The sequence below is a fragment of the Mus caroli genome, unplaced genomic scaffold, assembly GCF_978045245.1.
Source record: "Mus caroli unplaced genomic scaffold, Mus_caroli_1 scaffold_1, whole genome shotgun sequence".
Classification (NCBI taxonomy): domain Eukaryota; kingdom Metazoa; phylum Chordata; class Mammalia; order Rodentia; family Muridae; genus Mus; species Mus caroli.
Genome location: NW_028227256.1, coordinates 96670662 through 96695205, shown reverse-complemented (window position 1 = coordinate 96695205; position 24544 = coordinate 96670662). Strand labels below are relative to the sequence as shown.

The following is a 24544-nucleotide window of genomic DNA, read 5'->3' as shown; positions in this document are numbered from 1 at the left end:
AGTGAAACATACCAGTTATCCATGAAAGGAATCACATTTCTCATTAAACAAGTAAACCAAACACAATTGTATGTAATCACTCAAGACTGCAACTACACAAAAGTAACAATGCAAGGTAGATGGCAATAACTTTCATGTTATCAAAAATAATGAGAGTCCTTGATTGTATATTAAGATATCAAAGATAACCAATTGACAAATGTGCCTATGTTGATCAGTAATACTCTAATGCTGCACCAGATGATGATTTTGGAAGTTTCTTCATTGCCAGGAGTACAGCATACTACCTGGGGTAGTATCCATTTCCTGTAATTGCTTTGATTTTGAGACCTCTAAATAAGCACATTTTAATGAAGCACACATGGCCAAATGGAAAATAAAGGGGGGAGGCAGTGGGGAAGGATGAAGAACACAGAGTGATGTGTTGGTAGTTACATGTGTAATAGTATCAGAAATGTGTGTCAATGTTCCATCTAATTATTTTCATTATTTCCAGCATTAGCAGAGACCATGTTCTGCATGGCTGATTTCCCATGTTCTCCAGTAAAGTTACTTGCTGCTTTTTACTATTTCTTCCTAGACCGGGACACTCATCACTTGAACTCCCCTAGATGTGTTGATATTTTTCTTTATTTTTTTTCATGTTTCTAGTTAAATCTCATGGTATTCCTTCTCAATTCTCATATAGAATATGAAACCAAAATCTGCTAGCACAAAGGCCTTCTTTGTAATGATTCTCGGTCCACATCCCCAGCTATGTGGAACCCATGTGACTTCCCTGAATGACCCATGAGCTGAACTATAGCAAATCAGCTGAACTATTGCATGTCCACTGAATCTAAGACATGGAGGATTACAAGAAAAGTCATTGTGCTTCTCTGGAAACATATATTGCTAAGAATGCTATTGCATACAGTTAGTTATAAAATGTTTCCCAGTGCTAGAGATTTTAAATGCAAAGTCAAATACTTTGACTTGGTAACACAAAACATGGTCTGTTTCCTAGCCATTCTGTGGCACTACCAGCTTCTGTTTACTCTTACCTTAGTCAACCATGATTTTGGCTCAAACTTCAAGATGTTAACTCCTCCATCTCATTCCTCGTTCTAACAGTGGTACTAACTACTGGCATCATGGGGCATTACTAGTAACACATGTTTCACAAATAAGGGACTATTTCAATTTATAGCAATGGTTAATTGTTTTAGACAAGGACCTCTAACACCAACACATAGGTTTGCACATAAATCCTTTTAACCCACTGGCTCATTGATATCTTAAGAGGGGTAGAAGAACTTAAGAGTTAAAGGGAAAAACCAGGTATGTGCTACAGAAGGAACATAGCAAAATACTGCTGAAATTCAGTATCTATTCTCTTTGATTTTCTGACATTAAATCTAGAAAGATAAGCAGAATCAAATCCCAAGAGAGATCTAGCTAGAAACTGAGTGTTATGCTGAATCTCTGAGTTGTAGAATAAAAGTTCTGATTATCACTAGTCTGAGTCACTTTGGAACTAAAGAAACAAATAGGTGGAGTTGGTGTCAGCTAGGACCAGCCATCTCCAATTGAGGACATCTACCTTGAGCACAGCCAATCCCGTAGCTATAGATTTAATGAAACTTTGGATATTAAAGGAAAAACATCCACTTCTGGCAAAGGAAGAAATGGTTTAGGGTGAGTAATTTCTCTCTCCTCTGTGCTTTAACTTCAATGTAATCAAAAGTTTATGCATAAAATTTCAATCCTTTCACAAATTTGTAGTTTGATTTACTTTGCATATCTCATTTACTGCAAGTCAACATGGAGAGAGACTCAAATAATTTAACCTGTTTTTCTCTGAGCCTGAAATCCTTTTCAGAAATATTTTCTATTAGGCAACTCAATTATATCTAATGTGGATAATGTCTGTGGATTATAATTTTGCTTAAATAAATTCATATTTATAACTGAGAATGGGAAGGGGTCAGGGAACAGAGGAGACAAGACAATAATTACCTGTCTTTGATGCTACACAGATCAATGTGTAAATCACTAAAATTCCCCAGGGAACCTTGCTGAACTGAAATGAGGTCCTTGGGCTGGTTATCAATAAAGATGAGCCTCATGCAGCCTTGGAAAGCCTTAATGGGGTTTAAGCATTGGGAATCGGTGAGATTGTCAGGGCACCCTGTGAGACAGAGAAAAAACATGAAGAGCACTGAAATTATCTGTCATTGTTTTGGCAACCTATTGATGGAAGACCTTAAGGTCTAATTATTTGGGCATTTTTTATTCATAGCAGGGAATACTTTTGTTGTAAATCCTAGCTCAGGATGAGGTGCAAAAATGACTTAAAATGTGGATGCTCAGTCAATATAAAGGAAAAAACAACTGCCAAAGGGAATATTATTGGTATGACATTTACCTTAATTCTCTCTCTCTCTCTCTCTCTCTCTCTCTCTCTCTCTCTCTCTCTCTCTCTCTCTCTCTCTCTCTCTCTCTCTCCCTCCCTCCTTCCCTCCCTCCCTCCCTCCCTTTCCCTCTCCCTCTCCCTATTCCCCCCCTCTCTGTATGTGTGTATGTGTGTGTATTGCATGTCTGAAGATCTGGGTACATAAAGAAGATGCAGTGTCTCATGTAAATACATGTAGAAAATATTGTGTTTTATGTGGGTGCATGTAGAAGATACAGTATATCATTAATATACATGTAGAAGCCATAGATTAACCTCAAGGTGTCTTTTTCTACCAATTCCCATTTTATTCTTTAAGATAAGGTTAGTTTGTGAATCAGGGGTTCACCAATTTTTCTAGACTGGCTGGTTCTTAACTCTGGGTCTCTGCCTTCATTTTACTTTGTTGGACACTGGCTCCTTACCCACTGGGAGGCTTTTTTTCTGGAATAGGCTGGGTTATTAGTGAGCCTCAGGAGCCTGCTCATCTCAGCATTGCCAGCAATGAAACTCAAGAGGTTCTACACCATGCCCAGTATTTTATATGAGTACTGGAATCCAGTCTCAGTTTCCCATGCTTTCATGGTAAGTATTGTACCAACTGAGTCAGCAACACACACACACACACACACACACACACACACACACACACAACACACCTTCCTGTTGGAAACCTATTTGTTTTTCCTTTGAACAGCATCCTTCACATACTATTCATATGTGGAAAGTGTTTGGGAATGTTGCCTGTCTGAAAAACACATCTAAATTCACAATGTAATTCTGAACTATATTTTCTAAGGAAATTATGCTTTGTAAGTATAACAGCTGAGTAACTGGTTAATTGTGGAACATTAACAGGTCTAGCTGCTAAGAAAATTATACTCAGGAACTAAGCAGGTTTTTGACATGCTGTGCAAAGAAAATCCAGACATTAAGAGAATAATGCAGACATTAAGAGAATAATGGCCTTAAGTGGACATGATTATAGACTGTAATAGCACACGTGAAAGGGTAACATCACACCTCTTAAAGAATGCTCTTTTAAAAATATAATTGCATTATACCAGTGTAGCATCTCCTGTGACCAGGCCAACCTTCTCCTCATTAAGACAGGTAAAGAGCAAGCAGGTAAATGAATATGTGTTTTCTTATGAATGCCATCTCAGTGGTTTTAATAGAGCATATAGTAATGTGAATTTGAAAACATGGCAATATGCCATAAATAAAGGGGATTTATCTCATACATCTCTAATAGACAGAAGTTCAAGGTCCAACATCCAGTTAATATTACACAGTCATACTATAAAGTGAAGAGATGCTACAAATTCTAATTGATGCTCTAGAAAGAATTTTTGGAAGTTGTCTATTATTTCTGAAGCTCATTTTTCACCTTCCTTATGTCTATAGTCTGTATATGGTAGGTTTGTACAAACACATATATCACAAATAAATGTTTTTATTCTAAGTCTAGGACCCTAAAAACCAACCCAGAATTTGACAATATTCTAACTAGGGGGAGGAAAGCTGTTTCTGTTATGTTTCAGAAGATTATTGTGACAGGATTCATCAAGGCCATTTTGCTTGGAAATAATTTCCTGGCCACCATTCTTTCTTCACTGATGAAGTTCCATATGTAATGTAGAATGCACAGCTTGGAGTTTAGACCACTGTTCAGCATCTGTTCCCATTCATTTCCTTTCACTATGAGACTGCAGTAAATATAGATTGAATCTGTTCCATACACTCACTGTCTCTAGAGCTACCAACAAATTATTTTGATTTTATTTGAGTGAGGATGTATATAATTACAGTTGCACAAGTGCCACAGTCAATACATGGAGATTAGAAGACAACTATAGCAGTTGCTCATTTCTACCTTGTCTGAAGATGAGTTTTCTCTTTGCCACAGTATATCTCTAATTTGCTGGTATGAGTGGCAGGAAGATTATAGTCATGAGCTACAGAGTCTGGCTTTCTGAGGGGTCTAGGGGTCCAAATCTATGTTTGTGTGTTTGCACAATATGAGTTTTATGATTGAGTCATATCTCCAACCTACAGATTATTTTATTTCATCAAACAGAAGCCTTATTATGTATCATATAGACACATCACCACTATAAGTATATACTATGGCAAAGTCTGTAATGATAATTGTGGGTGAAAGACTATGCTCCTTCCTCATGCTAAAATCCAATCTTACTGATTTTGTTCCACACAGGTCCCTTCCAAAGGGACCCTAAATACATATTCTGGACATGTGCAAAGCAAATATTACATATATATATATATATATATATATATATATATATATATATATATATATATATAGTGTGTGTGTGTGTGTGTGTGTGTGTGTTTGTGTGTTTTAAGGCTGTCAAACTTTTGCTTAGGAAGAAGGATTTGGAGATAACAGACTAAAAGTTTTGGAATAGAGATCAGTGTAGAGTTCATGATTACTATGTGGCAGAACTTAAGTAATTATAGTGTGTATTTCATTGCTGTTATTATTATTTTTATCATTCTGTGTGAGCCAAACAGAGTGCAGCCATGACATGCCTTCATGTGTGATTGGAAGTCAGATGACTGAATTATGAAGCCCATTCTCTTCTTTCACTACTGGCTCCAAGGATAGAACTCATGTCCTCATTTTGAGAGAAAAGTGTTTCTGCTATCTCTTCAGTGAATCCTATAATAAAATGCTAGTATTCAGTTACCTCATGGGAAGGAGCTGTTATCCCTAGGGCAAGGCTAGCTTATGCTTACATGTACATTATCTGAACCAGCTTGTGCTACACTTTACATTGTGTAGGGGAAACATGAACAGACAGACTAATATCCATGTTGTGTGTACATGTGTGCCATGCATGGTGACCAGTGCCTATTACATGCTGAATAAGACCTTCACTACTAAGCTTCCACAAGCCTGAATTCTGCTCTTGTTTATATCTTCCAAAAATTTTGAATGTGAGCTTGTTCTAGAAAAGGAGTCCAGGAACTGTATCCTAGGAGCTCCAGGTTAGAGAGGCACGTGGACTAAGTCCCAGTTAGATGTGGCTTCTGTAAGACAGACCACTGGTTTCAGAAGTAGACAACATCTCTTTTAATAAAAGATATTTTTAAAATACTCAAAATGGGTGCCTCTATAAAAAATAATAATATGCCATATAAGTTTTATCTACCCCAGTAATTTTTTGATTTTGTTATTTGAAGTGTTACAAGGGTTCAGCAAACAATAGAAAGAATGATGACAGAAATTTCAATGACTCCTCCCCTTGTATCTTGGAGCCTCTAGCTCTTCTACATTTTACTCCATCCTCCATGAGTGTGGATGACTGAGATCGCAGAGCCGACTGTTTATGCCTCCCACTTGAGTTTTTACCTCTTGTGGTTATTTGCTGACTCTCAGCCCCATTTTTCTAAGTTTTCAGCTGAGGTCTCCTTTCCAGTGTGAGACCAAGAAGCTTGACCTAGCAACACAAATCACTTTTGGTAAGTTACATAACCCAACTCTAATAGCTGTAGTTTTTTGTGCCATAGATAACTTACATTTGCAGGATTGTCTGAGGTTTTGCTTTCTTGCAGTTTGTTGCTTGAATGCAGCTGCATGTGTGTATGCCCAGCTACAGGGTGGGTTATCTAGTTGACAAAGCATTGGTTGAAATCGGTTCCTTGCCCCTTTATGTGAAGTCTTAAAGGCAGGGAACTTACCTCCAAAGTAGTAACTATATCCAGAATATATCTGTAGCCAGGGGGTTTCCAGAGCTGTAGAAGCAGGATCATTATCCAGTGTGAGAGTAACACGATTTCTCCTTGCATTGATGTTGACAGAATGCCACTGGCCATCATTCAAGCTTCTGCCTGCAAGAGACACAGGAAGAGCTGTTTCATGAGGGCCATATTTCTCCTCTGCCTTACATCTTATTCTCTTTCCTTAAACCATTTCTGATAGTTTTTGTTTTCTTAGAAAAAAATGGAGGCAAACCAACATATGGGACATCTGTGCCAAATAAAGAAATGCTATATATTAATTAGAATAGTCATGGGTGGCTGCAAAGGAAAAAGCTGGGAAAAAAACTATTAAAATGCTTCAAAATGACACCAGCAGTTTTTTCTTCATACAGAAGCAGCATAGGTCATTTCATACTCTGCATTTTTGAATCATCTAAAGGTTGTATCATCCTTTTAGTGAAAACTTTTACAAGCTAGAATTTGGGTCTTGGCCATGAGGGCTGTGCTAATGAGGTAAATATTCTGTCAGGTGATTCCAAGGAATGAATATATGATATTTTGCAAGAACATTTGAGGTATAAGCAATTGTAGGTGTGTTTTGCTTTCATTTACTAATTTAAATATATGCCCACAATGTATGAAGCTATATTTGAAGGAGACATGTGATTCACCATGCCGAGTCTGGTTAGTATACAGGAGCTAAGGATTAGGCTAGGCATAGGCCTAGGATAGGAGTACATAAAGTTCATAAAAGTTTATTATAGTCATAGGCTCTACTATCTCCCCTTATTGATGTTGCATAACATCACAGGAGTTTGCTAAGGTATACCTGTAGAAGCTAGAGCCTTCCTTTATCTCTTCATATGTGAGTTCTATGCCTTGATACTTTTCAATATCACTATCCATGCTTTTCTGTGTTTGACTACTATATGCATTGGTATAATACAACTTCTTGAACCGAACACCAGTAGATAAAAAACTAAGATCAATAATAAATGGAATCTTACGAAACTGAAAAGCGTCCATAAGGCAAAAGACACTGTCCATAGAGCAGTTGTTTTTAATCTACAGGTTGCTACCCCTATGTAGTTGAATGAGGCTTTCACAGGGGTGGAATATCAAGTATCCTGTATAACAAATATTTGTATTATAATTCAAAACAGTAAAAAATATATATATATATAGTTATAAAGTAGTCATCAAAATAATTATAGCGTTGGGGTTTCCCAAAAATGAGAAACTTTATTAAAGGACCACAGCATATAGAACAACTGATCTAGAGTGGAACAGACAATATATCTTGATTTTAAACATAAATGTATGCATTATTTTTGGAAAGTGTTATATCTACAATATTAAATATCTAACAAATGTATTTCATTTCCATGGATTGTGTCTGAAGAATTAATTCTAAAGTAATAATGTATGCAGCCAACATGTGAGATGTCAATACTTCATGAGGCCATTTCTTTTTTACAATAGTAAAGGTTCAAACTGATTATTATTTCAAATAACACTGAATTATTTGGATTGTATATGATACATTCATATTAGGAGTTAAATATGCTTTAGGAAAAAAAAAAGGCAAACACTGCCAGTATCCTGTAGAGTGAAATGCCAAAGTTTCCCAAGATACCTACTAAAATGTAGTCTGGAGAGTTGCCTCAGCAGTTATGAGCACTGGCTACTCTTCCAGAGCACATGAGTTCAGTTCACAGCACTACTTCAGAAATCTCATACTGGAGGAAATTCCAGTTCCCTTGGATCTGATATCTTCTTCTGGCCCATGTTGGCATCCATACTCATAAGTGTAAAAAGCAATCCCGAATTAATAAAAATAAAATAAATAATAATAACAAAAGTGACACATTTAGGATGAAAAAAAAATTGCACAATATTATTTTGTTGTCTCCTACAAAGAATTGGAACTTTCAGTTCTAAAGTATAAAGTAGATATTTTTATATCACTGACAATGAAGAAAGTAAGAAAAAAAATTCAGGGGATCCAGACCAGCCAGGAGCACTCAGAGCACAGGAACAATAACCCAGCTGGGACAGGATCTTCCAGTCACAATCTGCACCCGAGAGATGGGGTTGTTCAAAAGCATGCTATGCACAGGTCCCTCCAGGAGAGAGCTGGTCTTCCAGGAATGCTTTCATTCCCAGGTTCAAAGGTGAGATAGCTATTTTCTCTCCAATAACTGTCCAGGATAGGACTAGCAAGGAGCACAAGGGGCACAGGAACAGTAGAGAAGCTAGGATAGGATCCTTCCTGTCACCATCTGCACCTGGAGCTTGGGCAAGTTCTGCCAGGAGAGAACTGGTCTCCCAGGACTGCTGACATGGGCTTACAGACCCATAGGAGGGACAAGCTCCAGCAAGAGACAGCAAGGCCATCTAGCACCAGAGATAACCAGCTGGTGAAAGCAAACACAAGATTCTTACCAACAGTAACAAAGGATTGGCATTATCAGAACCCAGTTCTCCCATCACAGCATGTCCTGGATATACCAACACACTGGAAAAGCAAGATTTTGATTTAAAAATCACATCTCATGATGCTAGTAGAGGATTTTAAGAAGGACGTGAATGATTCCCTTAAAGAAATACAGGAGAATACATGCAAACAGGTAGACGATCTGAAAGGGGAAACACAAATATTCCTTAAAGAATTACAGGAAAACACAACCAAACAGGTGAAGGAATTGAACAAAACCATCTGGGATCTAAAAATGGAAGCAGATGCAATAAAGAAATGCCTAAGGGAGACAACCCTGCAGATAAAAAACCTAGGAAAGCGATCAAGAGTCATAGATGTAAGCATCACCAACAGAATACATGAAATAGAAGATTGAATCTCAGACACTGAAGGTACCATAGAAAACATTGACACAACAATCAAAAAATGCAAAATGCAAAAAAGATCATAATCCAAAACATCCAGTAAAATACAGGACAAAATGAGAAAACCAAACATAAGGATAATAGGCATAGAAGAAAGAAAAGATTCCTAACTTAAAGGGCCAGTAAATATCTTCAACAAATTTATAGAAGAAAACTTGCCTAACCTAAAAAAAAAAAAAAAAAAAAAAAAAAACAGATGCCCATAAACAGACACGAAACCTACAAACATCAAATAGATTGGACCAGAAAAAAAAAAAATCCTCCCGTCAAATAATAAACACAATACTAAATGGACATAACGAAGAAAGGATATTAAAAGCAGTAAGGGGAAAAGATCAAGTAACATATAAAGGCAGACTTACAAGAATTATCCCGGACTTCTTGTAAGAGACTATGAAAGCCAGAAGATACTGAGCAGATGCCATACAGACTCTAAGAGAACAAAAATGCCAGTCCAGACTACTACACCCAGCAAAACTCTCAATTAACTTAGATGGAGAAACCAAGATATTTTACACAATTTACACAATGTCTTTCCACAAATCCAGTACTTCAAAGGATAATAAATTGAGAACTCCAACACAAGGAGGGAAACTACACCCTAGAAAAAGTAAAAAATTAATCTTCTTTTTTTATTGATCTCAGATTTTTACTCCATGTAATAAAAATCATTCTTTAAGTATGTTAAAAAACAGGAGGTTATCTGATAAGATTTAGAAATGTTTCTTCATTACGGTTGTAGTTTTAGGTATTCATGTTCTTTTTCAAGATACAATGTCACTATTCACATAAAAACACAATACAGATAAATTTTTATTTAATTGGTTAGCAAATTAATTAAATAAATGCTTACTTACCAGAATTTCTTAAAACTCAGAGATGACAATGCAATAATATAAAAAGAAGTAATACTCACTAATATAAGTACAAGAGTTATTATTTCTTTTATTACAAAGTGTTGTTCAAAGAAATTAGTAACGTTATGATCATAGAAGGAATTATGGAAGAAGGAGATATAAATAGTTCCCTTTTGCATTTGCCATTTTATAGTTTGTCAAGTACATTGCTTTCTATCTAGAAAAACACTTCTTACAACCCAAAAAAAGATAGTCACAAAACATAATTCCACTTCTAACAACAAAAATAACAGGAAGCAACAATCATTTTTCCTTAATATCTCTTAATATCAATGGACTCAATTCCCCAATAAAAAGACATGGACTAACAGAATGGATAATTAAACAGGACCCAACATTTTGCTGCATACAGGAGACCCACCTCAGTGACAAAGACAGATACTACCTCAGAATAAAAGGCTGGAAAACAATTCTCAAGCAAGCAGTTTCAAGAAACAAGCTGGAGTAGCCATTCTAATATTGAATAAAATTGACTTTTAAGCTAAAGTTATCAAAAGAGATAAGGAAGGACACTTCATACACATCAAAGGAAAAATCTACAAAACAAACAAAAACAAACAAAAAACAACTCTCAATTCTGAACATCTATGCTCCTAATACAAGGGAACTCACATTGATAAGAGAAACTTTACTAAAGTTAAAAGCACACATTTCACATCACACAAATACATGGAAGCTGAACAATACTCTACTCAATGATAATTAGATGAGGAAGCAATAAAGAAAGAAATTAAAAACTTTTTAGAGTTTAATGAAAATGAAGCCACAACATACCCAAACTTTAGCACCCCACTCTAAGCAATGGAAAGATCATGGAAACAGAAAGTAAATAGAGACACAGTGAAACTAACACAAGGTATGAAACAAATGGATTTAAACAGATATCTATAGAACATTTTATCCTAAAACAAAAGAATATACCTTCTTCTCAGCAACTCATTTTCCCTTCTGCAAAATTCACCATATAATTGGTCACAAAACAGGCCTCAACAGATACAAGAAGACTGAAATAATCCCATGCATCCTATCAGATCACCACAGACTAAGACTGGTCTTCAATAACAACATAAAGAATAGAAAACCCACAAATACGTGGAAGCTGAACAATAATCTACTCAATGATAATTAGATGAGGAAGCAATAAAGAAAGAAATTTAAAACTTTTTAGAGTTTAATGAAAATGAAGCCACAACATACCCAAACTTGTGGAACACAATAATAGTGCTAAGAAGAAAACTCATAGCCTCCAAAAGAAACTACAGAGAGCATACACTAGCAGCTTAACAGCACATCTGAAAGCTCTAAAACAAAAAGAAATAAATAAACCCAAGAGAAGTAGAGGGCAGAAAATAATCAATCTCATGGCCCAAATAAACAAGGTAGAAATAAAATAGAACTGTACCAAGAATCAATAAAAGGAGGAACTGGTTCTTTGAGAAAATCAATAAGATAGATAAACCCTTAAACAGACTACCAGAGGGCACAGAGACAGTATCCTAATTAATAAAATCAGAAATGAAAAGGGAGCCATAACAAAAGAAACTGAGAAAATCCAAAAGATCATCAGATCCTATTACAAAAGCCTATACTAAAGAAAACTAGAAAATCTGGATGAAATGGACAATTATCTAGACAGTTACCAGGTATCAAAGTTAAATCAGGATCAGATAGGTGATCTAAACAGTCCCATATCCCCTAAAGTAATAGAAACAGTCATTAATACTCTCCCAACCAGAAAAACCCTAGGACCAGATGGGTTTAGTGCAGAGTTCTATAAGATCTTCAAAAAGACCTAATAGCAATACTCTTCAAACAATTCCACAAAATAGAAATAGAAGGAACTCTGTATAATTCATTCTGTGAAGCCACAAATAGACTGATACCTAATTCACACAAAGACCCACTGAATAAAGAGAACTTCAGACTAATTTCCATTATGAATATTGATGCAAAAATACTCAATAAAATTTTCCCAAACCGAATCCAAGAACAAATTAAAATGAACATCCATCATGATTAAGTAGGCTTCATCCCAGGAACGCAGGGATGGTTCCATATATGGAAATACATCAACATAATCTACTATATAAACAAACTCAAAGGAAAAAAAACGTATGATTATTTCATTAGATTCTGAGGATGCATTTGCCAAAATCCAACACCCCTTCATGATAAAAGTCATGTAAATATCATGAATTCAAGGCCCATACCTAAACATAGTACAAGCAATATACAACAAACCAGTAACCTACTCTCTCCCTACCTATTCAATATAGTACTTGAAATCCTAGACAGAGCAATTAGACAACAAAATGAGGTCAAAGTGATACAAATTGGAAAAGAAGAAGCCAAAATATCACTATTTGCAGATGATATGACAGTATATATACGTGACCCCATAAATTCCACTAGAGAATTCCTAAACCAGATGAACAACCTCAGTGAAGTAGCTGGATATAAAAATAACACAAACAAATCAGTGGCCTTTCTCTACAGGAAGATAAACAGGCTGAGAAAGAAATTATGGAAACAACACCCTTCACAATAGTCACAAATAATATAAAATACCTTGGTGTGTCCCTAACCAAGCAAGTGAAAGATCTATATGACAAGAACTTCAAGTCTCTGAAGAAAGAAATTGAAGATCTCAGAAGATGGAAAGATCTTCCAAGCTCATGGATTGGCAGGTTTAATGTGGTAAAAATGGTCACCTTGCTGAAAGAAATCTACAGATTCAATGCAATTCCCTTCATAAGTCCACCTCAATTCATCATGGAGTTAGAAAGAACAATTTGCAAATCAATCTTTATTAACAAAAAAACCTAGGTTATGAGAACTATTCTAAACCATAAAAGAACTACTGGTGGACTCACTATCCCTGACATTAAGATATTTTACAGAACAATTGTGATAAAAAAACAAAACAAAACAAAACAAAACAAAACAAAAAAAAAAAAAAAAAACCAAAAAAAAAAAAAAAAAAACCTGCAGGTATTGATGCAGTGACAGGCAAGTAGATCAATGGAATACCATTGATAACTCAGAAATGAACCCACACACCTATGGTCCCTTGATCTTTGACAAAGGAGCTAAAACCATCCAGTGGGAAAAAAGACAGTATTTTCAACAAATGGTAGTGATTCAACTGGTGGTTAGCATGTAGAAAAATGCATGTTGTTCCATTCTTGTTTCATTGTACAAAGCTCAAGTCCAAATGGAACAAGGACCTCCACATAAAACCAAATACACTAAAACTAACAGAAAAGAAAATGGGGAAGAGTCTTGAGCACATGGGCACAGGGGATATTTTCTTGAACAGAACACCAATAGTGTATGCTCTAAGATCAAGAATTGGCAAATATGACCTAATAAAATTATAAAACTTCTGTAAGGCAAAGGGTACTCTCAATAGGGCAAAAAGGCAACCAACAGATTAGGAAAAGATCTTACCAACCCTATATCTGATAGAGGGCTCATATCCAATATATATAAAGAACTCAAGAATTTAAACTTCAGAGAAAACCAAATAACCCTATTAAAAAGTGGGGTCCATAGCTAAATAAAGAATTCTCAACTGAGGAATACCGAATGGCTAAAATGCACCTAAAGAAATGTTCAATATCCTTAGTCATCAGGAAAATGAAAATCAAAAGAACCCTGAGATTCAACATCATGATACCAGTAAAAATGGCTTAGATCAAAAACTCAAGGGATAGCAGATGCTGGTGAAGATGTGGAAAAAGAGGAACACTCCTCCATTGTTGATGGGATTGCAAATTAGTACAACCACTCTGGAAGTCAGTTTAGTGATTCCTCAGAAAATTGGACATAGTACTAACATTCCTGGGCTTATACCCAAAACATGTCCCAACATGTAATTAGAACACATGCTCTGCTATGTTCATAGAAGCCTTATTTCTAATAGCTAGAAGCTGGAAAAACCCAGATGTACTTCAACAAAGGAATAAATATAGAAAATGTGGTAATTTTACACAATGGAGTACAACTCACCTATTAAAAACAATGAATTTATGAAATTTTTAGGCAAATGGATGGAAGTAAAAAATTTCATCCTGAGTGTGGTAACCCAATCACAAAAGAACACACATGGATGGTATTCACTCACTGGTAAGTGGATATTATCCCAGATGCTCAGAATTCCCAAGATACAATTCATAGAGCACTTGAAGCTCAAGAAAAAGGAAGAACAAACTGTGGTTATTTTGGTCCTTTGTAGAAGGTGGAAGAAAATACCCATGAGAGGTGTTGCAGAGACAAACTGTGGCACAGAGACTGAAGGAAAGACCATGCAGAAACTGATCCCCCTGGGGATCTATCACTTATACAGTCCTCACACCCAGACATTATTGTGAATGCCAAAAAGTGCTTGCTGACAGGAACTCTCTCCTGAGAGACTCTATCAGTGCCTGACAAATACAGAAGTGGATGCTCTCAGCTAACCATTTAATTGAGAACAGGGTCAATGGAGGAGCTACAGAAAGGACCCAAGGAGCTGAATGAATGGGTTTGCAACCCCATATGAGGAACAACAATATGAAACAACCAGTACTCACAGAGCTCACAAGGACTTAACCACAAGCCAAAGAGTACACATGGAGGGACCCATGGCTCCAGCTGCATAAGTAGAAGAAGATGGCCTAGTTGGTCATCAGTGGGAAGAGAGGCCCCTGGTCCTGTGAAGACTCTATGCCCCAGTGTAGGGGAATGTCAGGGCCAGAAAGTGGGAGTGGGTTGGTGAGCATGGGAGGGGGGAGTGGTTAGGGAGTTTCAGAGGAGAAATCAGGAAAGGGGATAACATTTGAAATGTAAATAAAGATTTTTTTAATTCAAAAAAAGAAACAAATTCACTTGAAATAAGATAACTTCTTAACTTTTCCCTCTCTGCTTCTTCTATGCTCTAGAATTCAGCTTGGCATTTATATAAAGGGGATATTGGAAACAGAAATGGACAGAGAGAGAGAGAGAGAGAGAGAGAGAGAGAGAGAGAGAGAGAGAGAGAGGCTGTGAGCCTGACCCTGTTTTCCATGGAAACATGACAACACTTGAGAGTATTCTACTTGAAGAAAAAGGAGGAGGTGGGGGTATATGAGGGAAGGAGGGGGAGGAGAGGAGAGGAGGGGAGAAAAAGGGAGGGGAGGGGAAGGAAGAAGAGAGGAGAGGACTTCAAAACTGAACTCCTGAAACAGATTATAAAAAATAGATAAGATCATGCTTAATCTTTTAGACAGGCTCTATTACTGAATCTTCAGCTATCTGCTTGATTCTGCTAGATGAATGATTAGCACTCTCTGGGAATCCTTGCATTCTCTGGGGTCCCTTATCTCTTTGTCTTTGTCTTTATTTTCCTCTTCCTTCTCTGCCTCCTCTGCCGCCTCTGCATTCTGTAGAATAGTTGTGATCACTCACCTGATATCTATGCCTAGGTTCTAGGTATCAATGTCAAGACCTCAAATATCTAGGTCTTCCTCTTTACCTGAGAAGTCCTTCCCAGCACCACTGATGCTTTTCTTCTAATTACCAGAGCAAGGATCCATGATCATCACTCTCTTTGTCCTACTTCTTGCCTTATTAACATTCTCTCATTCTCTTAAAAAAACCACCCAGTTACTTCAAGAACATGAAGATATATTTTTAAATTTGAATGTGGCTGTGGATCAAAGTTGGTACATAGTACCTGCAAATCAAGTCTAGTCTAACACCACTAAGCTGTATTCTATCCCTTGTCTTTTAGATAAGTTTGTACTGTTGCCTAGGCCAGACTCTCTCTCATGATCTTCCTACTTCTGACTGTCAGTTCTGGAATTACAGACATGCCCCATTTGATCTAGTCAAGGAGGAAGCATGTAATGAATTCAGTGCACATGCCCTGAGGTGTATTGTGGAGCCAAAGAATGAAACCGCTTGCTTGAGTTACAGGTCCATTCCCCCCCCCCCTTAATTTGAGGCAAGTTGCAATCTGTCTCTTATTTCCCAGTTCTCATCCCTGCAGGTGATTCCTATGATATAACATCAGTACACTAAGATTTCCATGTAGAGCACTGAACTGACCACTAAAACAAATCTTTTTTTTTTTTTTTGCCTCATTTATACTCTTTCTGGTTACTCCATTGTCTTCATCTATCTCCTACTTTCCCAGCCCATTTGCTCTACATGAATCCTCTTATAAACTGTATGAACAGAGGAAAGGCATCTTTTGATTTTAGGATGTAGTCACTTTAAATAATACAAAGAAGATTAAAGCTGATAAATTAATGTTTTACTAACTTTAATAAGTTAAAAATACGCAGGTAATCGCACGTGCTGATAGATGAATAGTAAAACAACCATGTCAACCTGCCCCAGACCTATCCTAGACTGAGCCTACCAATATTCTATCATGGAGCTGCAAGGGGATTCTAGAGAGTTAACAGTGGCAGGTGAGGGGAGGAGACTTTTTTCCAGTTGTGTCCTCACTGGTAAGTTGCTCATGCTGTTGAAAATAACCCCTGACACATGTTCATATAAGTAATTCTCATTAAACTTACTCATCCACTTAAAAAGAGAACATAGGAATAGAATTGTTTGGAAAGAAAAACAAGAGCAGGTGGACTGGAAGGAAGAAAAGAGAACAACAGGGTACACATGAAGCAATCTACAGATTCAATGCAATCTGTATCAAAATTCCAATTCAATTATTCAACGAATTAGAAAGGGAAATCCGCAGATTCATCTGGAATAACAAAAAACCTAGGATAGCAAAAACTCTTCTCAAGGATAAGATAACCTCTGGTGGAATCACCATGCCTGACTTAAAGCTGTACTACAGAGCAATTGTGATAAAAACTGCATGGTACTGGTATAGCGACAAGTAGACCAATGGAACAGAATTGAAGACTCAGAGATGAACCCACACACCTATGGTCACTTGATCTTAGACAAGGGAGCTAAAACCATCCAGTGGAAAAAAAGACAGCATTTTCAACAAATGGTGCTGGCACAGCTGGCTGTTATCATGTAGAAGAATGTGAATTGATCTATTCCTATCTCCTTGTACTAAGGTCAAATCTAAGTGGATTAAGGAACTCCACATAAAACCAGAGACACTGAAACTTATAGAGGAGAAAGTAGGGAAAAGCCTCAAACATATGGGTACAGGGGGATAATTCCTGAATAGAACAGCAATGGCTTGTGCTCTAAGATTGAGAATCAATAAATGGGACCTCATAAAGTTGCAAAGCTTCTGCAAGGCAAAAGACACCGTCAATAAGACAAAAAGACCATCAACAGACTGGGAAAGGATCTTTACCTATCCTAAATCAGATAGAGGACTAATATCCAATATATATAAAGAACTCAAGAAGGTAGACTCCAGAAAATCAAATAACCTCATTAAAAATGCGGCTCAGAGCTGAACAAAGAATTCTCACCTGAGGAATACCGAATGGCAGAGAAACACCTGAGAAAATGTTCAACATCCTTAATCATCAGGGAAATCAAATCAAAACAACCCTGAGATTCCACCTCAAACAAGTCAGAATGGCTAAGATCAAAAATTCAGGTGACAGCAGATGCTGGCGAGTATGTGGAGAAAGAGGAACACTCCTCCATTGTTGGTGGGATTGCAAGCTTGTACAACCACTCTGGAAATCAGTATGGCGGTTCCTCGGAAAATTGGACATAGTACTACTGGAGGATCCTGCAATACCTCTCCTGGGAATATATCCAGAACAGGTCCCAATAGGTAAGAAGGACACATGCTCCACTATGTTCATAGCAGCCTTATTTATAATAGCCAGAAGCTGGAAAAAACCCAGATGCCCCTTAACAGAGGAATGGATACTGATAATGTACATTTACACAATGGAGTACTGCTCCGCTATTAAAAAGAATGAATTTATGAAATTCCTAGGCAAATGGATGGACCTGGAGGGCATCATCCTGAGTGAGGTAACCCACAAAGAAACTCACACAACATGTACTCACTGATAAGTGGATATTAGCCCAGAAATTTAGGATACCTAAGATATAAGATACAATTTGCTAAACACATGAAACTCAAGAAGAACGAAGACCAAAGTGTGGACACTTTGCCCCTTCTTAGAATTGGGAACAAAACACCCATGGAAGGAGTTACAGAGACAAAGTTTGGAGCTGTGACGAAAGGATGGACCATCTAGAGACTGCCATATCCGGGGATCCATCCCATAATCAGCTTCCAAATGCTGACACCATTGCATACACTAGCAAGATTTTGCTGAAAGGACCCAGATATAGCTGTCTCTTGTGAGACTAGGCCGGGGCCTAGCAAACACAGAAGTGGATGCTCACAGTCAGCTATTTGATGGATCACAGAGCCCCAAATGGAAGAGCTAGAGAAAGTACCCAAGGAGCTAAAGGGATCTGCAACCCTATAGGTGGAACTATATTATGAACTAACCAGTACCCCGGAGCTCTTGACTCTAGCTGCATATGTATCAATAGATGGCCTAGTCGGCCATCACTGGAAAGAGAGGCCCATTGGACTTGCAAACTTCTATGCTCCAGTACAGGGGAATGCTAGGGCCAAAAAGAGGAAGTGGGTTTGTAGGGGAGTGGAGAGGACGGTATGGGGGACTTTTGGGATAGCATTGGAAATGTAAATGAGGAAAATACCTAATAAAAATATAAAAAAATACATGAATTATATGATGGGATGTGTCATTACAAGCCAATAAACAATTAAAGAAATAATCAGAGAAGCAAACGAATAAGGCAAGCAAAGTGTTTCCCTTGAATACACCACTCCTCAGCAATTTTATATAAATGTCTGTATTTACAGTCTGATCCATTCATTTGGGTTATGTTATTTATAACCTTGTGGTCTTAATTAACAATTTGTCTGTGTACACCTCCTGTTCCTAGTTAAAAAAAAAAAAAAAAAAAAAAAAGACTGTGTGTCAGAGTATGAGTCATGTTTCTGTGTTTCCCTTGGCATTCATAGGACCACATCCTGCCTCCTCCAAATACTCCTTGATTGATGGAGGATTCAAGCAGCTAAAATTCCACTGCCAACTGTCACAAGCAAACCTTCTGCCTGCATTGCCCATACAGTCTCAAGGTTTCTTAGAAGCCACCATTGATCTGGAGGCCTTTGGTCTGCTTATGACAGGGTGGCATCTGGTGTTGTCATTGTTAGTGTCTGATTGAATAACTGAAGTTGAATGTGACAGTGCTAATTTTCTAGTTTGGACCTAAACATACTGTCCTAATTTCTGCATGCTAAAATGATGTTCAAGCCTGAGACCATTTCAATACCGAAGTTGCACCTCGTCACTGACAAGTTCTGTGTATAAATACCCATCCTATTCTGACATGCATAAACCTAAGTAATTCAAGATTGTCAGAAAAATATTCATATTAAAATAAGTCTCCTAATTCTCTATGGATGATCAAAATGTAAAGATATGCCCTCTCTGATAAATACAATCACCTCTGTTAAAAAAACATGTTATCTAATTTTCAAGGATCCATTTTCTCATTCTACACTTTACAATAAAGTGTTTTATTTAAGAAACATGGAATCTTAGCTCTTCCAAGTTCTAATACTTCTTGATAACACTCTCAGTGGGAACCAAACCATTAATACACCACTCGAAAATAGAGTCAATATCCAAATTTCTGTATGTACAATAAATCACACAAAAATACTGTATGTGTTTGAATGTGTAAGCATGCTTATATTGGTAAGTGACTTCTAAATCATAGAGAATATCTGAACTGTGATAAGAAATGGACTTGAAGGATCTGATCCTATCTCATCTATACAGAAAATAAGACAGAGTTATAATCAGGGTCTATGAAGATGTTACAACCTTGCTTATAGATGAGGGAATTTGTATTTATTTAAGAGATTATATTTTAGTATATCTCATCAAGTCAAATTAGCCCATCTTCAAAAGAAAATGGTTGATTTGCCAACCTTCTTAAAAATACCAAAGGGCAGGGTAGACCGTTTCTCTTTGAGGACTTATAGAGAGGATTGACTAAAGTATCTGTAAATCTAGGACATACTTTCTTTTAGTGTCAGATGACATAGGTGTCTCCAGAATGGGAATTCACTGGCTCTGCAGCCAAGCAGAGCTCTGTTCACTAATTACCTGGACAAAAAGGCATGCTCTCTAGCTCTTAACTCTGTCTTCAGAGGAGAGGGAAAATACTACAATAAAAGTTATTTTGAAAACTGGAGTTTCATACTTTCCTTTTTAAACTTCCTTTTTCATACTTTCTTTTCTTATTGCCTTAAGTTTTCTCATAAAAAAAAAAGTAAAAATCACATGAATTACCCACCATTTTGAAGGAAAGCAGAGCAGAGCAATTTTTCTTTTCGTATTACTTAATGTCTTATATGACATTCAAAATCTTGTTTATGACATGAAACAAGGATATCATTTTACTTTTATGAAATATTCTGTTTTCTTAGTACTAATATAGACTTTTACAATAATATATTCCATTCTAAGCATTTCTTTGAGGGCTACTAAAATGTGCTTAAGAATAGAATATGGTCCTGGAGAGATATTGTAATATATAAAATCCCAACAATGTGTGAGGACCTGATTTCAGATCCCCAGAGGCCTCATAAATCAGATGTGCCAGCACTGTCAGTAACCCTAACACTCTAGTAATACAATTGAAGGGAATGAGAAAATTCTTTGACGCATATGCGCTAGCTTGACTTGCATGCTGTCTGAAAAATGTCACATTGTGGGCTAAAACTCAATAGCGCTCTGACTTCCGCATATGCACAATTTTACACACATACCTGAGTGCTTCACACATGAACACACAAAGACCATATCATGAAATCACACACATAAGGATTAAAATGATAGAATCTTAGACTAGCATGGCCATTCATCCTATAACCCCAGCACTCAGAAGAATGAGGCAAGGAAATTTATAATTAAAGAGTGGCTGGTCTATATCACAAGATCTTGAGAGAAATCTTGTAAAACAAATGAAAGACAACAAACAAAGAAGAAAGGAGAGATGGAAGTAGGGAGGAAGAAAGGAGAGGGAAGGGGAGGGGAGAAAGGATGAAAGAGAAGAAGGAAGGAAAGAAGAAAGGAATAGAGGGGGAAAGAAGGAGGAAAGGGGAGGAAGAAAAGATAGGGGAGAAAGAAAGAATAGAGGAGTAGAGAGTAGAGGAGGGAAGGAGAAGGTGGAAGAGAAGAAAAAGAAATAAAAGACAATGATAAGTGCTCCAGGAAGAACAAGTGCCAAAATCTCAGGACACCAGGGCCCAGGGCCTTCACAGTGTCTGGCAGTACACAGGAGTTGGGGGAAGAAGAACAAGAATGCAAGTGCCCTTTTCCCAAATAAATCTCAACTGGGAAGCTTGTAAAATGAGGCTCCCACATTCCCATTCCACGTGAAGGGAGCAGGGGAAGGAGATGATAAGACTGATAGAAGTCTAGTTTCAAAGAGGCTGACCCCTGAGCCTGCAGCAACCAAGACCATCTGCCTTCAAAGCCTACAGCCCTGAAGTAGACCACAGTCTCTCTCTGTTCTTGTTGAAGCTCTTGCTCACTTTTCCAGGTGAGAAGTTTGACAAGAGGGCATGATCCAGGAAGTAAACAATAGTTCAGAAAAGTCTATAGTGATTGAGGGCATGTGACTGGTAATTTTAAACTCGCTTTATTTTCTAAATATAATATACTTTATCAATTGAGGATTGTATATGTGTATGTAATGCATTTGGGAAATATTCACCCCCAAGTCCTCCCTATAACTCATCCCAGATCCCTGCTCCACTTAAGTTTAATATGCACTACTAACTGTCCAAAATGCTTCAAAATGACTCTTTCTTTTGATACTTTCCTGGGACATTTTTCTTGAGGTAGAGATGGTTAAATGTCTGCCACAAAAAATAAAAACATATAAAAAAAAAGAAAAGAAATACAGAAAGCAAGAATACCATGACTCTTTTACTCATATGAGATTTACCTAAACGGACTTTCCAGTTCCAAAAAGAACTCAACTAAACTGTCTCTGGACTGTGATGCTTTGAGTCTGTTCTATGTATCTATGTTGTTTCTGAGTTTCAGATTATGGCCACAGGTATAGGTTTATTCCATAGAAAGGGCTGTGTAGTAAGGGGCAAGAAGGTTTGCCCTTCCTGAGGTAGATGCCATGTCACCTTAGTCCTTGTCATGGATAATAATCCCACCATGGAACAATATATATATATATAGTTTGTTGAATATATATATATATAGTTTGTTGAATATATATATATATATAGTTTGTTGAATATATATATATAGTTTGTTGAATATATATATATATATATATATACATATATATATATATATATATATATATATATATTCAAAAAGGGCCTGTTGATGGATCAGTGGATCCGTGGGCAATGTGCCTGCTATTAAGATATAAATACTTGAGTACAAAGTTCTAAAACACATATAAAACATAAACTTGGCAGCCTAAGCCTATAATACCAGTACTGAAAGATGGAGACAGGTGGGTCCTAGGGTTCACTGGATACTGTAGCCAACCCAGGAACTCCAGGTTAAATTAGATATTCTACATCAAAAATAAAATAAAACCATACCCCCAAAACAAACAAACAAAAAATAAAAATACAAACAAAACTAAGGTGAAGGGCAATAGATACTTAATGTCTACCCATGAAGTCCACATGTGTACACTACACATGATGCATAACATGTCATATAAAAAATTGTATGATATATATAATATATCATACAAATGTATGATATATTAATATGTATATGTTATGACTCTTAAGCAAACTCACTTAATGTAGGCCAGATGTCTGTAAAAATGAGACCAAAGCAAAAAAGTAAAAAACAAAAAAAACAAAAAACAAACAAAGAAACAAAACTAGACCCTCCTGCCATCTTGTGTAAAGTCCACCAAGCTCCAGAAAAAGCCTACTGAGAAAAACATTTTGGAACAAAAGACACAACTTCAGAGGCTAAGCAGCACATTTCTTATTATCTCATCAAAGTTAGTCCACCGAATTTTCACATCAATTAAGGACTTCTTTATATCTGTTATTTAAAGAACTGAAAGTAGAAAAAAACATCAAGTGTAAACATGGCTGTGTCCTTTCTCTGGTTGATTTCACTACCTTCTTTCATGAAGAGCAACTCTATGGTAATAAGTGTCAGCTTGATGGGATCTGAAATCCCTTCATAGGCAAAGTCCCATGCCAATCTGTGAGGGAATTCTTGGTAGGGTTAACCTTTGATTAGGTAGGAAGATCCTCACACTGTGGGTGACATCATTCCTCAGCTTAGGATCTTGAACTATATAAAAGAAAACTGTTCTAACAGTGTATCCCATGGGACCATGCAATTCTGTTTTCACCATGAAGGACATGTACCCTGAAACTGTTAGACAAAGTAAGCATTCCTCCCTACATTGTTTTTATTGGGGTATTTTATCACACTAACAGAAAAGAAACTGTGAGTCAGGGACAGTATGGTCTGGAATCACTAATCCTTAAAGCACTTTAGACAAGGAGTTGGGGAAAAATAGGCCAGAACTCTATCACATTTTGCTAGATATCCTCCAAAAGTTTCATATTGAAATCTAAATGAAAGGTCTTAGGGTGAATGACATCATGGTTCCTTTAGCTCACCATCTTAATTGTATTTTTTTTTCTTTTCTATGTGTGCAAGTCATAAGATGATCCTATCATGAAGTGTGATGATATTTGTTTTTATCCTTATAATAATGTCTAGCCTGAGCATCAGGCCATGTACAATACTGAATGAATCCAGCTTCAAATCTTTGACAGAGAAATGAGGATCTTTTCTCTCTTAGTACTCGCATCTATGAGTCTTTCAAGAAAAGAAACAAAGAAAAAAATCAAAGCAGTCTTGATATTATTACCATAATGATATTTATTAAATCCCAACATCCAGGACTATGGAACTCAGATTCCTTCTAAGGGAAAAATGTATTTTCTTTGCAAACATTTCTCTCAGTTTCAGTATAAAAGGCTCCAAATACCTTGGAACTGCAATGTCCTTGTACAGGAAACGTTGTATGTAGAAAGGTAGAAGATATACCTGTGCTATCCTTTCCCTCTAAGTCAGCAATATGAGAAACACTAAACTGGTCACAGGTAGCTTTCTGAAATCTGAACAATCAATAAACAGTGTCACACTCAGTTTTAGAAGAAACACTACATATCAAGGGGAAACTTATTGGCCCTTAAAGCTTTCTGAAGATATGGCTCATTAGATAAAAAGGCTGAGCAAGCATGAGGACCTGATAAACAATGTGCAGTGCATCAAAAGCCATTTGTGGCCACATTGGAGTCTATAACCCTAACTATATGAAAGGTGGAAACAAGAGGATCGTGGCTCTTGGTGGCTGCCACCTTATTTCCAAGAATAGTGAGAGATCATATCTTGTAGAAATAAAGCAGAATGATAAAGCAGGTGCCTCATATTCCTCTTGGACCCTTGTACTTATGTAAAGGTACATGTGACCTGGGAATATATAGACATGCACATGTACAACCCAC

At 36.9% G+C, this 24544-nt stretch overlaps 1 protein-coding gene across 1 annotated transcript in view; it reads right to left on the bottom strand.

Annotated features, from left to right (window-relative positions):
* The window catches only part of LOC110291812 (contactin-associated protein like 5-2), a 718290-nt gene that overhangs the window by 313730 nt on the left and 380016 nt on the right, over positions 1-24544 (bottom strand). Inside the window, exons 9-10 of the mRNA XM_029482783.2 lie at positions 6143-6292; positions 1999-2170 (exon numbers count right to left, since the gene is read on the bottom strand). Of these exons, the coding sequence (XP_029338643.1) occupies positions 1999-2170; positions 6143-6292 (322 nt within the window). The remainder of the gene's footprint in view (positions 1-1998; positions 2171-6142; positions 6293-24544) is intronic.